This window comes from Dunckerocampus dactyliophorus, chromosome 8, assembly GCF_027744805.1.
Source record: "Dunckerocampus dactyliophorus isolate RoL2022-P2 chromosome 8, RoL_Ddac_1.1, whole genome shotgun sequence".
In the NCBI taxonomy this organism is placed as follows: Eukaryota; Metazoa; Chordata; class Actinopteri; order Syngnathiformes; family Syngnathidae; genus Dunckerocampus; species Dunckerocampus dactyliophorus.
The window spans coordinates 15,217,026-15,232,660 of NC_072826.1; the positions used below are offsets into that span (position 1 = coordinate 15,217,026).

A 15,635-nucleotide genomic window follows, 5' to 3' on the forward strand; every position below is an offset into this window, starting at 1 on the left:
AAGTCAACGGCAGATTACAAGCACTTTTTTTAAAGATCGACGAGAACATTGGAAGGGAATATACTAAGCCGAGATGGGTGGTTTAAAAACGAAAGACATTTTATTAAGATAAGCAAATGACTCAACCCAGTGAGGTCCAAAACAAAATCTGTCTTAAAAATCTGTCTTTGCAAAAACAGTAATTCTCTGTTTTAACTGACACTGAGGTATTGATTTATCAACAAAACTCCATAGATAGATAGTGATGAAGTAGTCCGGGCTGCTATTATCCTCCGCAACGACAGGGGGCAACATTTCACTCCAGTCTCCTAGCGGGAGCATAACCCCTCCTCACCAACACCGGTCTGTCCTTCCGGCTCCGGTCTGACATCAAGTGTAAAGGTAAAGATACCGACTGGTGTAGAAATCTAAATACATCTCCAACATCGTGAGTGCTAATAAAAATCAACAACGAACATTCAAATCGTGTAATCATTTGGGTGGAAGATGTCGATGTATTTTAACCGTGATTGATACGAATTAGATGATATTCAGACTGGTGCTGTGGTGTTCGTCCCTGACTGCCATTTTATTTCGGCTAAACTAGGCCCTGATATATTGTATTAATATCCGACAAAGTGTGCTTAGCTTATGCTGTCATTGAACACCATATTAGAGTGTCTATGTTATAAGGCTTGAGATAATGTTACATACTTTCCGGCCATAAAGCCACACTTGGTACTAACTGGTAGGCTAGCAAGTTAGCATTGTAGCCACTGGAGGGAAACCACGCACTAATGATTACGCCTTATGATTTTAACACAGATGCTGATGCCCAAGAAGAATCGCATTGCTATCTACGAGCTCCTCTTCAAGGAGGGAGTAATGGTGGCCAAAAAAGACGTCCACCTGGCCAAGCATCCCGAGCTTGCTGACAAGAATGTGCCCAATCTTCATGTGATGAAAGCGATGCAGGTGAATTACTGGACCAGTTCTGCTAAACAGTGGTGCTGGGTTGGGGACTATATAATGGACTAGTTATATCAACATAATATATCGTAATATATATTGCGATCACGCCTTCTGCTGTGCGCGCTACAAAGAGCAGAGAATTGTAAGTGCATGACCACGTAGAGGCACAAATGACATGCTGTTGTGTACGTAAGACAAATCGTTTGTTGTTCAGTTAAAAGCAGAAGATGGAGACCTGTTCTTTTAAGAAATGTATCCTAAATGACTTCTGTTGTGATCTGGCGATATTCAGACACCCCACCCAATGATGTAGGAAACACTGCTTTGCCATAAACTGAACTACGAAGAATGAACTTAATGCTTTTTTGTTTTGTTTTGCTTCCAGTCCCTAAAGTCGTGCGGGTACGTCAAGGAGCAATTTGCATGGCGTCACTTCTACTGGTCCCTCACCAACGAGGGCATCCAGTACCTGAGAGACTTCCTCCACCTCCCCTCTGAGATTGTGCCGGCCACCCTGCGTCGTCAGACCCGCCCCGAGACAGCCAGGCCCAGGCCCAAGGGTGAGCCCTTAGTTAGGTCATTTTTTAGAACTCATTTTGCAGAGTGAAATTGATAAAGGTAGGTCAGTAAGACTAATGTTGGGCCAAATAACATAAAAATGAGGGTGATTTTATGGTTCCCTTTTTCATATCGAGCAGATAGCAGGGGTGCGACCAGGAATTCTGGGCCCCATGAAAGAAAAAATCACGATGGGCACCCCCCTTTTTTTATTTTTTAATAATTGCTTATTTATTGGGCCCCCTGGCAGTTAGCGGACCTTGGAATTGTCCTAACTTTTCCCCCTTATACGACGCCCTTGCCAATAGCACTCAAAATAAATACATAAAAGCATACACTTAATCTATGTCATTGGTATCGGCTGATTTCACTCATGGATGACCCTTGCATCGATCGTGTGGGATATCCCCACTGCCTCAGACAAATCGCGCATTAGCTAGCTAACTAACCGCAAACACTTTGCGGCGCGAGAAAGAAAGAAACAAACACTCAGCACACCAAATCCCACTAGCCACCTGACATGCCAGCAGCATCATCATGGCCAGCTCCGATCGCCGCTGTGTCCTCAATCACCGAGAACACCAGCACCTGCCTCCAGCAAACCACTATGAATCACAATTTGTTTTTGTTGGTCACCCATGTGAACCCTGGCTGTTGACATTACAAAAAATGCGACTTGTAAACAAACGTGAGGCGTCCAGGACATTACGAGCATGCATTGCTGTCTGTTTACAGGAGTAAACATTGCCACAGTTTGTGCTCTCCTTGGCAGTTTCAGATTTTGTGCAATGGGAGCCGACATTTTCTGAAACCAATGATTCCATGTAGGAGATTTAAAAAGGAAAAGGGCAAGACTTTTTGCTATGGCAGTTTGTGGTGAGCTTGCTGCAGTCTTTGTTCTGAGGTGCGTGTGGCTGATGTGAGCTGCTTCACTGACACTTTTTAAAAGTAATTTTTGGATGACAAAATTTTTTTTCTGAGTACGTTTTTATTGAAGTCAGGCACGACAAAACACTGCTCTTATGTATAGGTCGGACATGTGATCTGACCATTCAGACAACAGTAGATCGGATTTATTTACATACGAATGAGTCGCATTTGGGAAAAACATCGAAATTGAACTGCAGTGTGAAGGTAGCCTAATTTTCCTGCAATTTTAGGCCATGTCTACACAGGAATGCTTTTTTCCCCTTTTTGGTAGGTTGAGAAAAAAATCACCGCTTCACTGTTCTGTTTACCACATTTTTCAATATGCTCACTTTGCTGTGTAGCAGTGCAAATGTCAACGCTAAACTTGATAGAACATAATCTTCAATGTTTTTCATTCATTTCTGCAGGAATGGAAGGAGACAGGCCTGCCCGCCTTAACCGTGGAGAGTCTGACAGAGATGCATACAGGCGATCTGCAGCACCCCGTATGTACTATTTCTTCACAAGTGATTTCTGAAATACATTTTTCAGGCCTATTGAACTGTGGTGAAAGTTTTTTTGCAAATTTGCTGACTTTTAACATCTTTTAGCTGGTGCTGACAAGAAAGCAGAGGCTGGTGCCGGAGCTGCCACAGAGTTCCAGTTTGTAAGTACTCAAAATTGTCAACTACTGCATGCCTAAGACGTTGAATACTACAAATACCTTTTAAAAGTGACTGAAGTTGGATGTTGATGAAAGGTTGTTTTGTATTGCAGAGGGGCGGCTTTGGTCGCGGCAGAGGACAGCAGCCTCAGTAAATTTACTATCTTTCTGTACAATAAAAGAAAATCCAAACAACTCATTCCTCAGTGTTTTGCTTTAATTTAAACTACATATGATGGAAAAGTAACATCTAAAGTCTTTTAATAATCCTTATTGTGTCTTGAAACAGGAAGCTAAATTCTTAGTCATATGAAAATGTTACATGGTTAAAGGCGCCAGTGGAAGAGGGAGTTTCAAATACTTAGACATATTCAACTGATAAGCTGAGTACAGGTTGTTCTAACTACAAAAAGGCATGGACAGACAGGCAGACAAGGCTGTATGTGAAATACTGGTGTTTATTGTTGGCACATTTATATTACAATCTTCAGTCTTGCACTTTTATTCTACAGTCCCAAATGACAAGAGAAAAAAAAAACTCCAGTGACACGTTAAACAAGTATAAGGATGTTACTTCTAGGCTAGGTTATTGGCCAAAGAAGTACATGTGTTGACGCAGCTAAGAACGTTTTACTTTTTTGGGGGGGGGCATTTCCAACCACTGTTAGTCAAGTTTGCCAGATCTGCAAGCTGCTTTTCACAACTTTGACCACTAGGTGGTGTCAGTCAATACCCTTGGTGTGAGCTGCAGTATTGCTTCTGGTTAAATGTGACACCTCCCAACTATAAATTCCAGATGTGTGTCAGACAAGAGCCATGCTAAAACTTCTGGAAGGAGGACTATGTGGATGTTAGTCACTTCATAAATTTCATAAATCTCCAGCTTGAATCACTTCCCCTTTAACAGCCTGCAGTGTTCATTTTGAGTAAAGGAGGATTTTTTTTTTTTTTAAACATCCTTGAGTGTCATGTTAGCACTGTACAAATATAAGCATGTGGACAACACAGGATTAAAGACAAGGATGAAAAACATGGACTGAAATGAAATAGCTGAGACTTTTTTTTTTCCCCCTTGTGACACCTGTCCTCCACATCAAACCTATTTGAAGTCTCCAACTAAAGGTCAATGCCCTCAACTTTTAATTGCACATTCAGATGAAGACTCAAAAACGTCATGCGAAAGGGGCGTCGTAAACAAAGACTTTGGCCACCGCACCTTTCCTGATAGGTGGCAATAAAAATAAGACTCCTTATAATTTTTACCAGTTGACGAAGTCTGATAAATTCAGTCATCATTGCAGGAAAAGCCAGAAGAGCCTGATAAAAGAGGAGGAGAGACTACTCCCTCAAAAGGTAAACAGGAAAGGAAAAAAGGTGTTGGGTCTCAGCATGGTTTCACATGACTGCTTCACAAACACCAATAAGCTCAGTTTCTGGCCATCAAAAATGACATTTTGCCTCTTATCAGCCAAGAATGGAAAAAGCTCACACAGATCCCACAAAATTGCTGCCTCAAAGCTAACAGAAAATTCAGCATTAGTTAGCCTGTGCCTTTCACACAGATTCCACTGAAGGGAGATGATGCTGCAACTGTGTGCCTCTATTTCGGCTCTTGGACAAGGGCTATTTCATACGCACATTGGCTAAGGCAACATCTCGCTTGGGTAGGTTTTGTGTGAAAGGCACAGGCAAATAAATGCCAGATCTACTGTTAGGGCTCTGAGAAAGAAAGACCATCTCATGTGAAAACACACTGGGCTTCAGCTAAGGTGTCACTCCCCGAAAGAAAGGGAAAGGATGTCACGGGTATTCAATCACAGCCTCATCCCACATTATTCAGTGTCTCGTTAAGACCGTCGATCGGCCTCTGCACATGCCAGCACTTGCAGGATCTCTATCCTCCGTTGAAAGAAAAAAGCACAAACACATGTGCAAGAGATGCTCTGTCGTTTGTACGCTCACCGTTGATCTATACAGAAATAAACAATTTACAATAAAACCTCTTCCGTGCTATCTACAGCGCTCCCTCCAGTTTCACAGTATCAAGCCGGCGGCTTGCGTGACGCGGCTAACGAGACTCTTGCCAGACCTTTTTTTTTTTTCTTTGTGGAGAGGGGAAAAAAAAATAGTATCCAAAAAAAGGAAGCATTTTACATGTGAAAAACAAACTGTACAAGGCTTGTTTGCTCTGCATCATGCCAAAAATAGCATTGTGGATTGTGTTACTTTACTTTCTAATGGGGTGTTTTTTGGAGGGTGGGGAGGTGGATGCAGATTAAATACTACAGGAGGAACAATCATTTAAAAAACAATGAAATGTGCCCAATAAAGTTACCTGTGCTGTTACAATGTAAACAATTGAACCAAAACGACAGAGGGGGAGTAAAACAGGAAGTGATATGTTAAAAAAAAAAAAAAAAAAAGCTGAAATGTTGTATTTCACCCTCAGCATGTGGCCAAAGACGTTTCAGTTGACAGGCAAAGCATTAAAAAAAAAAAAAAAAAAAAAGAGGCAAAAGCAAATGGAGAAGCTATGTTGACATTCTTTCACTCTCTGTGGAGCGAACGTGTCCCGAGAGGATCAAACTGAAGCACAAGCAGACAGAAATCCAAAGAAAAAAAGAATGGGAGACAGGGTTGTGGTGGTGTGGAGGCGGCGGGGGGCTACATGGGCACATTCACACACAGACAGGAAAAAAAAATGAAGGAGACGTTATTAAAAAGGACCACCAAAAGCCTTTCAATTAGCACTAGATACACACTTTTACATGACAACAGTAAAAAGTAGTTCTTTGCATTCCGTTAACACGTTAATTGTGTGTCCAAGGAGGCCAGGGAACTTTTTCTTCTTTCATGCAAAGAGTTCAGTAAAAAGAAAGCAAAAAGAGGTCAAAATGTACAAAGTGTTTTCACACTTTTTTTTTTTAAGCCAACACTTGGTCATCCAGTCTGTGCCACGATAGCTGTGGCACCACAGAGTTGGCAAGGCAAACCAGACAAAGAGTAAAAGAAGAAGACTAAGAGCGCAAGTGGTGGCTAAAGCTCCCAACGTGGAGGAGTGAAGGAGGGAGATTGGGGCAGTGGTAGGTGGGGGTTGGAAGGGGGTCTTCAGTTATGGTTTTAGTTATCTGATATCCGAAACAGAGCTCTGGTTGATGCTGTAGGTAGGGGAGAGGTCCCCGCCTATCGTGGTCACCAAAGGTGTTCCATTGCTGGTCAGGCAGCTCTCCTGGAGAGCCTCGAAGTAGGTGGCCTGCACGGGCTTGTGACACTGCAACAATTGTATGGCATCGTCTATTTTAAACCATTCCCTTTTTCTCCCTGTTGGTGAGAACAAGACACCGATGGAGAACAAGTCAAGACATGGCAAATAAAAGGGCTGGAGACTACAATACAGTGTGATATTATAACAGCTCTGAGGGGAAACAAGGCTTTAAACAGCCCCGCGCCATGTGACGACCCCCTGATCCATCATTATCCCACACTTGGACAAGTAAACAAAGTGCTGTTTACCAATGTTGACTGAGTCCTCCCAGTCCTCCAGAACCTCAGTCACGATCAGAACATACACATATGTCCTGTGTTTCCTCTCCTGGTTCTGTGAGGGGGGGAATAAAAAAAAGACAGGTTTCACTTGCAACTTACAAATATGGTGAACTGTATTTATGGGACAAACATCAAAGGCAGCTCACCTCAAACACGCCCACTAAGCGACCCAAAGTCCCCTTCACCCCTGCCTGCCAAAGAAAAACAGTAAAACAGTGACAGAGATTCCTCACATATACAGTACAGTATCTATTTAGACCATAAAAATAGTTGTGTGTTGAGTTATTTTCAGTGGATAGCAACTCTATCCAAGCTTTACACAGACTATAGTACGTCCATGCTTACTTTCTATGGTGTTGTCCCTTGACAAGATATAAAATTAAGGCTGTTAAAAATATTGCATTAACGGTGCTAACTAAATTATTTAAACGTACTGTATGCCCCGCCTCTCTGATATGGGGACAGAGTAGCGTCCCCACAGAGTACCACTCTTGAATTCTGAGAAAATCTGGCAGGGAAACATCAACAGCAGTGCAATTCCAACGCAGGGTTTCTGCTGCATGTAATTGATTGTGTATAGTGTAGCATATGGTTTACACGCATATTGAGCACAATTAAGTTTGAAAACAATTTAAAATATAAAAATGTTTCACTGCGCTTCATTTTGATAAAATTCGAATTGCCTGTCTGCAGTGTCGGCACCTGCTCATGTCGCTGGCTCCAGGCACCAGTGATGGAAATTTCAGCTCTTTTTAGTGAGCTGTTTTTTTTTGGCTCTGTTCACTAAAGACGGCTCTTTCACTTCCAAGAGGCTCCTCAGATTTTTTTGTAGTCTTAAATTAAATTTATGACCAAATGATGTGTATTGTGTAAAAAGAGTTACTAATGTAAAAAATACAAATTATGAAATGTTTATTATTGAAATGGATTTATTTAAATCCTCAATGAGCAACTACAAAAAAATATAACGTTATAAAATTTTGATTTATATTATCTTGATTTTGCACTTTCTATGCTTTTGTACTATGCTTTTGCTGGTGTAAACCAGGAATTTCCCCTGTGGGACTAATAAAGGTATATCTTCATCTTAAAATACAAGACCCATCTCAATAGACAAGGTCTATAATGTAAGGTCTATAATCTCTGCATGCAAATTTCTAACTACCGGTATTTACAATCAAACAGCACATCAACAAAAAACAAATTAAAAAGTGCAAAAGAAAAAGAAAAAGCAGCATCCCGGTAACAGTTGTGTCTTTACGGAACACTGGCATTCAAAGACTCCTCCTCCATGTGCTGTGTGCCCTTATGGCGTCACACTTTAACAGGAAAAAAAAGCCAAGGAAAAAACAAACTCTCTAAATTGGCTCCCAACGATGCGAGCCGGCTCCTGTCGTTCATTTCAAAGAGCCAGCTCTTATGTGCGATTCGTTCACCACCGACACATCACTACGCAGCACTAGCATCTTGTGTTGACGTTTACTGTGTTCCTTCCTTATTATCGGGCAAACAAAAACATTGTCCGTAAATGTATCAGCTTGTCACATGCGAAGCCTTTCAATGCCAGCGTGTGTGATCGCTCACGTTTCAATCTCATTCGCCTTGGTGTCTGTTACCCATTTGCACTGCCTCTCTGGCAGTAGCTAGCCAGCTCACAGGCGAGCTAGAAGTGCTAACTTACTTTTTAAAGTGTCACTTAACAATCTTGCTCTCATTATAATTATAATACTTATGGTTTGACACTTAAAACACTATAAGTGTGTTCAACCAATCAGTGTTCCTCAGTACAGCCCACCCCTCAATAGCTCCGGGAACTTCAGAGAAAGTACCTAGTGGGCTAGGAGGAACTTTTTAGGTCACTAGAGGAACTTTTTTTACCCAGGTAGGCTTTAGGAGGGTATTTCAAACCACCAGGGTAAAGAGGAAAGTTCCTCAAAGAGTTCCTGCGGTGGAAAAGGGGCTAATGTGCGTTGTGGCTAAAGGTTTGCTACAGTGTCAGTACAGAAGTACAGTGTCAAGAGCATGGAGGAGATATCAGAAGAAAGGCCAGTACACTCGGAGACATGGAGGGGGCGCTAGGAGAACAACAGCCCAGCAGCAGGACTGTTATATGCTCCTTTGTCCACGGAGGAACAGGAGAAACACTGCCTAAGCCTTACAAAATGACATGTGCATGTTTCTGCTCAAGCTGTCAGAAACTGACTCCATGGGTGGTATGAGGGCCCGACATCCACAAGTGTGTCCTGTGCTCAAAGCCCAACACCGTGCAGCCTGAATCGCTTTTCCCAGAGAACACCAAGATCGGCATATTCACCAATGATGCCCTGTGCTCTTCACGGAAGAGAGCAGGTTCATCACACTGAGTACGTGTGACAGAGTCCGGAGAGGCTATGGAGAATGTTCTGCTGCCTGCAACATCCTCCAGCATGACCACTTTGGCGGTGGTTCAATGATGATTTGGGAAAGCATATCCTTGAATGACCGTACAGACATCCAAGTGCTAGCCAATACTGCCATTAGGTGTCTGGATGAGATCCTCAGACCCGTTGTCAGACCATATGCTGGTTTAGTGGCCCCTGGGTTCCTTCTGATGCATCACAGCACTTGCCATGATGTGGCTACAGTGTGCCAGCAGTTCCTGATGACGATGGTCACAAAGGACTGGCCTGCCCGTTCCTCAGAACCAAATCCAACTGACTTGGGACATCAAGTCCAGTTCCATCCACTGTCGCACCATAGACTGTCCAACAGTTGACTGATGCCCTGATCCAGGTCTGGGAAAAGATCTCCTCCATCATCTCAGCAGGAACATGCCCAGATGTTGTATGGAGTGCATACAGGCACGTGGAGGCCACACACAACTGATGATACTCATTTTGAATTGACTTGAGGAATTTCCACAGAAGTGGAAATTGCTTGCCTGTGATCTGATTTTTCCACATTTGAGTCAGATTCTGAATCCAGACTTCCAAGGGTTCATGATTTAAATTTTTGTTGAGTATTCTTGTGCTTGTGCTATCAAAATGCTATTTTGTTCTGAATGCATACAACTACACTGTATGTATTCTCAGGGCATTGAATCCAGTCTGGGCATGCCTCTACCTTTAGAAGATAAATACTTTGGATCCTGTACCAACAAATTAGAGCTGTCCTATCTAGTCGATGAGCATGAACTAGTGAAGCCTGCTCAGATGAGGAGAAACATCTTCGAAGACAACCTGAACAATCGAGTTGCCATCAATTAATTGCCGTGAAAATACAATGACCTGGATGAATGAGAATATTCACAGGCATTCCACTATGTAATGAATGAAAAAAAAGAATATTTAATCAAGATCAAGAATGTGTAATTTCAGTGGTCCCTTATTTCTTGACCATTTTATAAATACAGTACCAATAAGTTATGAAGATAACTTCTAAAGTCAAATGGCATTATGTTGTACTGAGCAGGCTCACATTTTACTATGTGGCCATGCGGTCCATTTCCTGTTCTATGGTTATAACAAAAATGCAAAAAACTGTCAGTCAATCTGTTATATGACCACTAATCTTAAGTCTAAAAAAATTTGTGACATATACAATCACCGATGATGCTGGTTTGAACTTGTTTGACATGACTTATGCAGATCTTCCCAGAAAATGTAGGGTTAAATTTTAATTAGGACTGTCAAATGATCAACTATTTTAATAAAATTAATCAGTCCTGAAATTAATTAATCATGATTAATCACCATTAGCAAGTATGTCTGAAATATATATAATTTTTTTTTTTTTGTCTAACACTAGCTTCTTTAATAGTAGTAGCAGAACATTTGAATCACACTTTAAACCGTGTTATTATGAACAATGAGGTGTTGTGTTCAAAGACATCAGTAAATTTAAGGTAAATAATAATTTAAGGTTACTTGTTTTCAGTGTATTTGCTGATGTACTGAAATGTAGCAAGTTGTACATCCGAGTTACAGAGTGATTTTCGTCCTGTTCCGTCACAAAAGAGGCGTGCTTGATCTGGTGCGCATACGTTAATTACACAAAAAAAATGTTACGTGATGAATTCAATTAATTAGTTACCGCCATTGACGCGTTATTTTTGACAGCCCTAACTTTAATTGTATCACTTTAGGTACACTCCACTGTCATGGTTCTTCTGTAATGCATAAGGAGTGAATAATTGCCTGGTCCAGTCAGCCCCGTGTTCTGCCAGGGTCTTGAACCAGGGTGCAGAGAATGAATATTTGAGAGCACTGGTCATCGAGCTAAAAGCACCGGACTGCCGACTTGATGTCCAGCGACTCTAAGGGCGTCAAAGAGCGAGGTAAACATTCCCACAGCCACACTAACTGACACCCGTTAAGACCCATTGATTGGAACATTTAACACAAGGAGAAGCTACACCTTAAGTGACTACTTCACTTTTCTAAAAACCAAACCAATCGCAAGGGGAGATGCCAAGGTGAACGGTAGGTCAGCTGTAGCTGTGGAGCCACTCAGCTGGCGTCTTTGCTGTTTCTTCTTCATCTTCAGCTTCCAGTTACAGTCTAAAAATAACTTGACTGCACTCGCAGGACTGTGGTGTCAGTATTGCACCCTTCAGGCTTCCAGCAAAGATCATGTGGGAAGGCAAAAACAAACAAACAAAAAAAAAAGGCCTACTACCGCATGAATGGGATGAAGCGATGAAGTCAGGGACCAAAAGTCAACCTGTGCACTTCTTTTATGCAGTGCCTAAGTGGAGCATTTATGTAGCTGATAAGGATGACTTAGCTTCGGCTCGTAAGATTTTTTCGTTATGCAACGCTGTCCTGGGTATAGTTAAGAGGGATAACCGTGTGCAACGACTGAGCATAAACAGACTGATAGAAGAGCCTTCTTAAACCTTTTGCCTACTCATGAGTCAAGTTTGTTTGCCTCAGCTTTGGCAAGATGTGTCAATTAGCATAAATGCATCCTTCAGCGCAATAAGTTAGAACATATGACAAGTTAAGGATCCGTTTGAGAGTTTGTTAAAAAACAAACTAGACTTTGTATTCAGCGCTTACAGTGTGTGGCGTGTCTCTGGCATGTTGGCAGCATACTGCCACTGATCAAAAGCCACCACACACAAGAAGCTGGGGGAGAGAGAGATGATATCCAGCCTCCGTCATTGTGCTTGGACCTTGCACAGAGAATAGGCTTTTTATGTTCAGCAACCTGCCAACAACTGACAGCCGGGTGAGGATTCAGTGTCTTCCATGCCACCGCCATGACCGCTCTCTGTTCAAAATGTCAACGGCTTGAACAGCATGTACCCTCCAGAAATACTAGAATTAAGTGATGGGACAGGGTCCCGGAGGAAAGATATTGATTTCCATGGAGCTTCACAACTGTTTATTATTTGCTGCCCTTCCCTGACCACAGCGATGTGCATAAAAACCAATACAGTGGAACCTCAAAAGTCGAACACCTCAAAGCTTGTGCAACTCAAACTGACCCAAATTATCCATGAACAAAATATGTACTTCAGTTCACTGAAGTAAGAGTTAGCAGACAGGATAGCGCATAGCATTGCTTTAGCCTTGTTTGTATATGCTATACAGTTCGTTGACCACATTATTGCCCCAAAAAAAATCACTTTATTTTGTGTCATGTATGTTTAATGTGAAGAAGATGTTGTTGCGCCTTGAGCTCAACTTTTTTTTCTTATGTTTTCAGTAAAAAAAAAATAATAAAAAAAAAAAATCAAGACTGCCATCTACTGCAGTATATTCTTGCCTCTATTCAATTAACCATAGAGTCGTCTAAAGTGAGACTATAATGAACTCCTCAGTGGTATTAATGCTGGCTGAGCAGTTTGCGCCTTACTGCTATTACAACATTGGTTCTGTTGCTGCTTTGTTATGCAATATACTTGTTAATTACCATTTGGTTGACGAGAGCTACATTTTCAGCCAACTAGAAGCACCATGAAAAAATTGATCGCCAATTTTCTCTTTATTTCAGGGGAAATAAGACTAGTCAAGGGAATTCTCATTCCTAGTTTTAGTGGCTAACTTCTTTGTGACAGTGACTTTAAAAATGACTTTAATATTACCCCCTGCTCACGCATCAATAAAGTTAAGTCCGTATTTAATACTTTTAATATGTTAACTTGGTGGTGAACTTATTTTTATAGTGTATGGTAAAGTGTTACTTAAAACATTGCCTGCACGGGTCATGAAGGTTTTACAATGGCGACAGTTTAAGCCTGGAAAGGATTTATGTTTTGAAATCCAAACAAATCTGAGGTCAACCAACTTCCCACAGCGGCTTGTGATTGACCTTTTCGAGCTCCACAGTGTTTGTATGAGCTTGTCACGTTCCTTCATTTGAAATATTTGTAAGGATAGGCAGACCTCAATCTCAGTGACCTCCCTTGACATCCAAACACTGCTGTGTAACATGATGATAATGGCACTGCTGACATGTTGCTAGGCTCTCTCAGAGCAAGCAAACAGGAGCTGTGCATTGTTGAAACAGTGTTTAAGTGCATGGTATTTGGCCGGGTGCAAAAGCCAGGCAAATGTTTTGGAAACAGGAGTGAAGTTTACCCGAGTACAGTTTAACCAAGCTATTGAAAAGTGATATAAACCGTAAAATAATCACGTGTGTGTGTTCAACAGCAAAACCCACCTCTTCACACACTTCCCGAGCAGCAGCAACGTTGGGCTCCTCCTCGGGTTCCATGCCCCCTCCGGGAACGATCCACTTATCAGGGTGTCTGCTGCTGCTCACCAGCAGCACCTGCAAAGCATCCCAAACAACAATGGCAGGGTTTAATGGTCTCGATCAATGCTGCATGTTCACACTATGCAAGGATTGTTGTCCGAGCATACTTACAGGGAGTTATGGTGCACAAACGACTGGGACAGAATGTGTGGCATTGTCAACTTACAAATGTCTATGTGGAGAGTTTGATGAAGCTTGGCTGGATAAAGTTTCTAAGCTTCGAGCCATTCATACTTATCTGATCACTTCACGATAGTAGTAACAATTATGACCCTATAACGAACCTCTTCTTACAACGACAACTTTGTGCATGTTGGTGTCTGAACCTTCCAGAACTGCATCTGATCTCAGCTCTCTCGGCTTTCGTACACCGGTTGCTACAGTGGCACAGTGGTAGCAAATACATAAAACACAAACAACAGCCAGGACGTGTCATCTAGTAAACATCTAGCATATCTAGCTATCTATCTTAACGCTTTTTGGTATATAACAATGTGGCATACACATGGCTATATAAGCTAACAGTGCATCGCCTCTTGTGTTGTGTCTTTTGGCTAAGAACTACTTCGATGTTTGGCTAGCAGTACCAGTTGCATTAGAATAGTTACTTGAATTAATAGGAGGGATGCGTTGTATAATTGAACAATGAATTGACATTAAAATCCGAAATGTCCCACCTCACAACAGCCCTGGTTGCTGGCAGACAGCTGGCTGCCCACGGATGGTTAGCATTAGCTGTCGGTGGCTAATGACCGGTGCGAGCGAGGTGTAAAAGGCTGTTAGCCACATTAGCTTACATAACACTAGGGAATACAATTATAAAAATAGACAATAACATATGACGTTAATATGACCAACACAGTTACAAGTAAGAGGTGAGTATAACATAGACACATACCACAGCTGTGTTGATGAATATATTCATTTACAGTTAGCGCAGATGCTCATGCTGCTAATGCTAACCTTAGCGCGGCCTGACTAAATAGCGACATCCCCGGACTCACCTCCTCCTCTGATTCGCTCCTGAAACACAGGCAGGCAGCTCGCTTCTTGTAGCCATCCCCGTCGTACGTCCGGGTCTGGTTGGACTTAAGCTTCATCATTGCGGGGCGGGGGGAGGCACAGACGTTCAACAGCACGGCTAAGTTTACCACGTTTGAAGGCGACGGTTGTAGACGCAAAGAAGTCCTCCTCCGGGGAAATCTCGGCGTTTTTAATTCAGTAGAAATAACTTCTTCTTCGCTTCATTTTCACTGAGAGAGAGCTCGGCGCATCTACGGCACGGTCGCCATTACAAGGAGCCACTACGCCCACAACGTAATTTAAGCTTTAATAGCTCCATGAGCGGAAGGAAAGTCGCGTATGCCGCGTTCGAGAATAGGGGCGGCGGATAGCGGGGGGGACGCAACACGGCGTAGAGACCGGAGTGAGCCGGTGAAGAAAACTGACACTTTTGCTTCCCACCCCTTTGCAACAGACACTTGTTTGAGCCTGCTTTTACCGCAGTCCTTAATTTGAACAATCTAAATACCCATTTAGTATCTTCAAGTAAAGGTGGAGGAAGATGCTGTTTTTTTAATCACGTTCAGCACCGCAGGTAATGGACAGCGCCATATCAAACATCCCAATAATACATGCGAAGATGACTTTTCGCTTTGCCCATTCCTCTGCAAATCTCGAAAGACTATAGCCCAGTAAATAATTAATTATGCTTAAATTTTACTTTGGCTTTTTGTGTTTTTGCTTGAGGTTCCACCACAAAAGCACAAAAAACACCATAAGAATGTGACTATGACCATATCAATCAATCAATCAAAGTTTATTTATATAGCACTTTACAATAGCCCACAGGCTCCCAAAGTGCTTTACAATAAAACGATACATAAGAACACAGCATAAAAACAGAACATAACCACAAAGTACACCAAAAAAACAAAACAAAAACTATGACCATAGAACAGGAAATGCAATATAGGAATTAAGTAAATGCGCATCTGTCCTGGCTGCTCAGTACAATATGGCTAAAGCATCCGTGTTGATAGTGAATACGCAGTTTCAAACCACACAGTCTCCTATAGACCACAGGCACGTAGTAATAACCGCCAAGGTTAATTTGCGCTGTGTCAAATTTTTGGGGGGCATCAACATCTGTGGCTGCTGACAACCTCTTGATGTATTTTTTAGTAGCTTTATTTGAAGTATCATGAGCGATCAGAATCCAGCAGCTTTATCTACCTCTGTATGCACTTTAAAATGTTGGCAC

At 42.0% G+C, this 15,635-nt stretch overlaps 2 protein-coding genes across 2 annotated transcripts; one reads left to right on the top strand and one right to left on the bottom strand.

The window, feature by feature from the left end:
* Positions 1-316: 316 nt before the first annotated feature.
* On the top strand, positions 317-3,277 carry rps10 (ribosomal protein S10). The gene is made up of 6 exons (XM_054785245.1): positions 317-381; positions 805-954; positions 1,337-1,511; positions 2,847-2,924; positions 3,030-3,085; positions 3,196-3,277. Exons 2-6 carry the CDS (start codon positions 805-807, stop codon positions 3,235-3,237), a joined length of 501 nt encoding a protein of 166 aa, XP_054641220.1. The 5' UTR covers positions 317-381; the 3' UTR covers positions 3,238-3,277.
* A 732-nt stretch (positions 3,278-4,009) lies between these two features.
* Positions 4,010-14,684, bottom strand: nudt3b (nudix (nucleoside diphosphate linked moiety X)-type motif 3b). The gene is made up of 5 exons (XM_054785244.1): positions 14,377-14,684; positions 13,277-13,387; positions 6,775-6,819; positions 6,596-6,680; positions 4,010-6,403 (listed from the first exon to the last, which is right to left on the bottom strand). Exons 1-5 carry the CDS (start codon positions 14,473-14,475, stop codon positions 6,207-6,209), a joined length of 537 nt encoding a protein of 178 aa, XP_054641219.1. The 5' UTR covers positions 14,476-14,684; the 3' UTR covers positions 4,010-6,206.
* Between the last annotated feature and the right edge of the window lie 951 nt (positions 14,685-15,635).

Bases quoted from the DNA above. Each gene is read 5' to 3' on its own strand.
- rps10 (XM_054785245.1), top strand. From the start codon at position 805: ATGCTGATGCCCAAGAAGAATCGCATTGCTATCTACGAGCTCCTCTTC. The intron at 955-1,336 runs GTGAATTACTGG...TTTTGCTTCCAG, and splicing joins ATGTGATGAAAGCGATGCAG to TCCCTAAAGTCGTGCGGGTA. The intron at 3,086-3,195 runs GTAAGTACTCAA...TTTGTATTGCAG, and splicing joins CTGCCACAGAGTTCCAGTTT to AGGGGCGGCTTTGGTCGCGG.
- nudt3b (XM_054785244.1), bottom strand. From the start codon at position 14,475: ATGATGAAGCTTAAGTCCAACCAGACCCGGACGTACGACGGGGATGGC. The intron at 6,681-6,774 runs GTGAGCTGCCTT...CCCCCCTCACAG, and splicing joins GCTTAGTGGGCGTGTTTGAG to AACCAGGAGAGGAAACACAG. The intron at 6,404-6,595 runs GTAAACAGCACT...TCTCACCAACAG, and splicing joins GGAGGACTCAGTCAACATTG to GGAGAAAAAGGGAATGGTTT.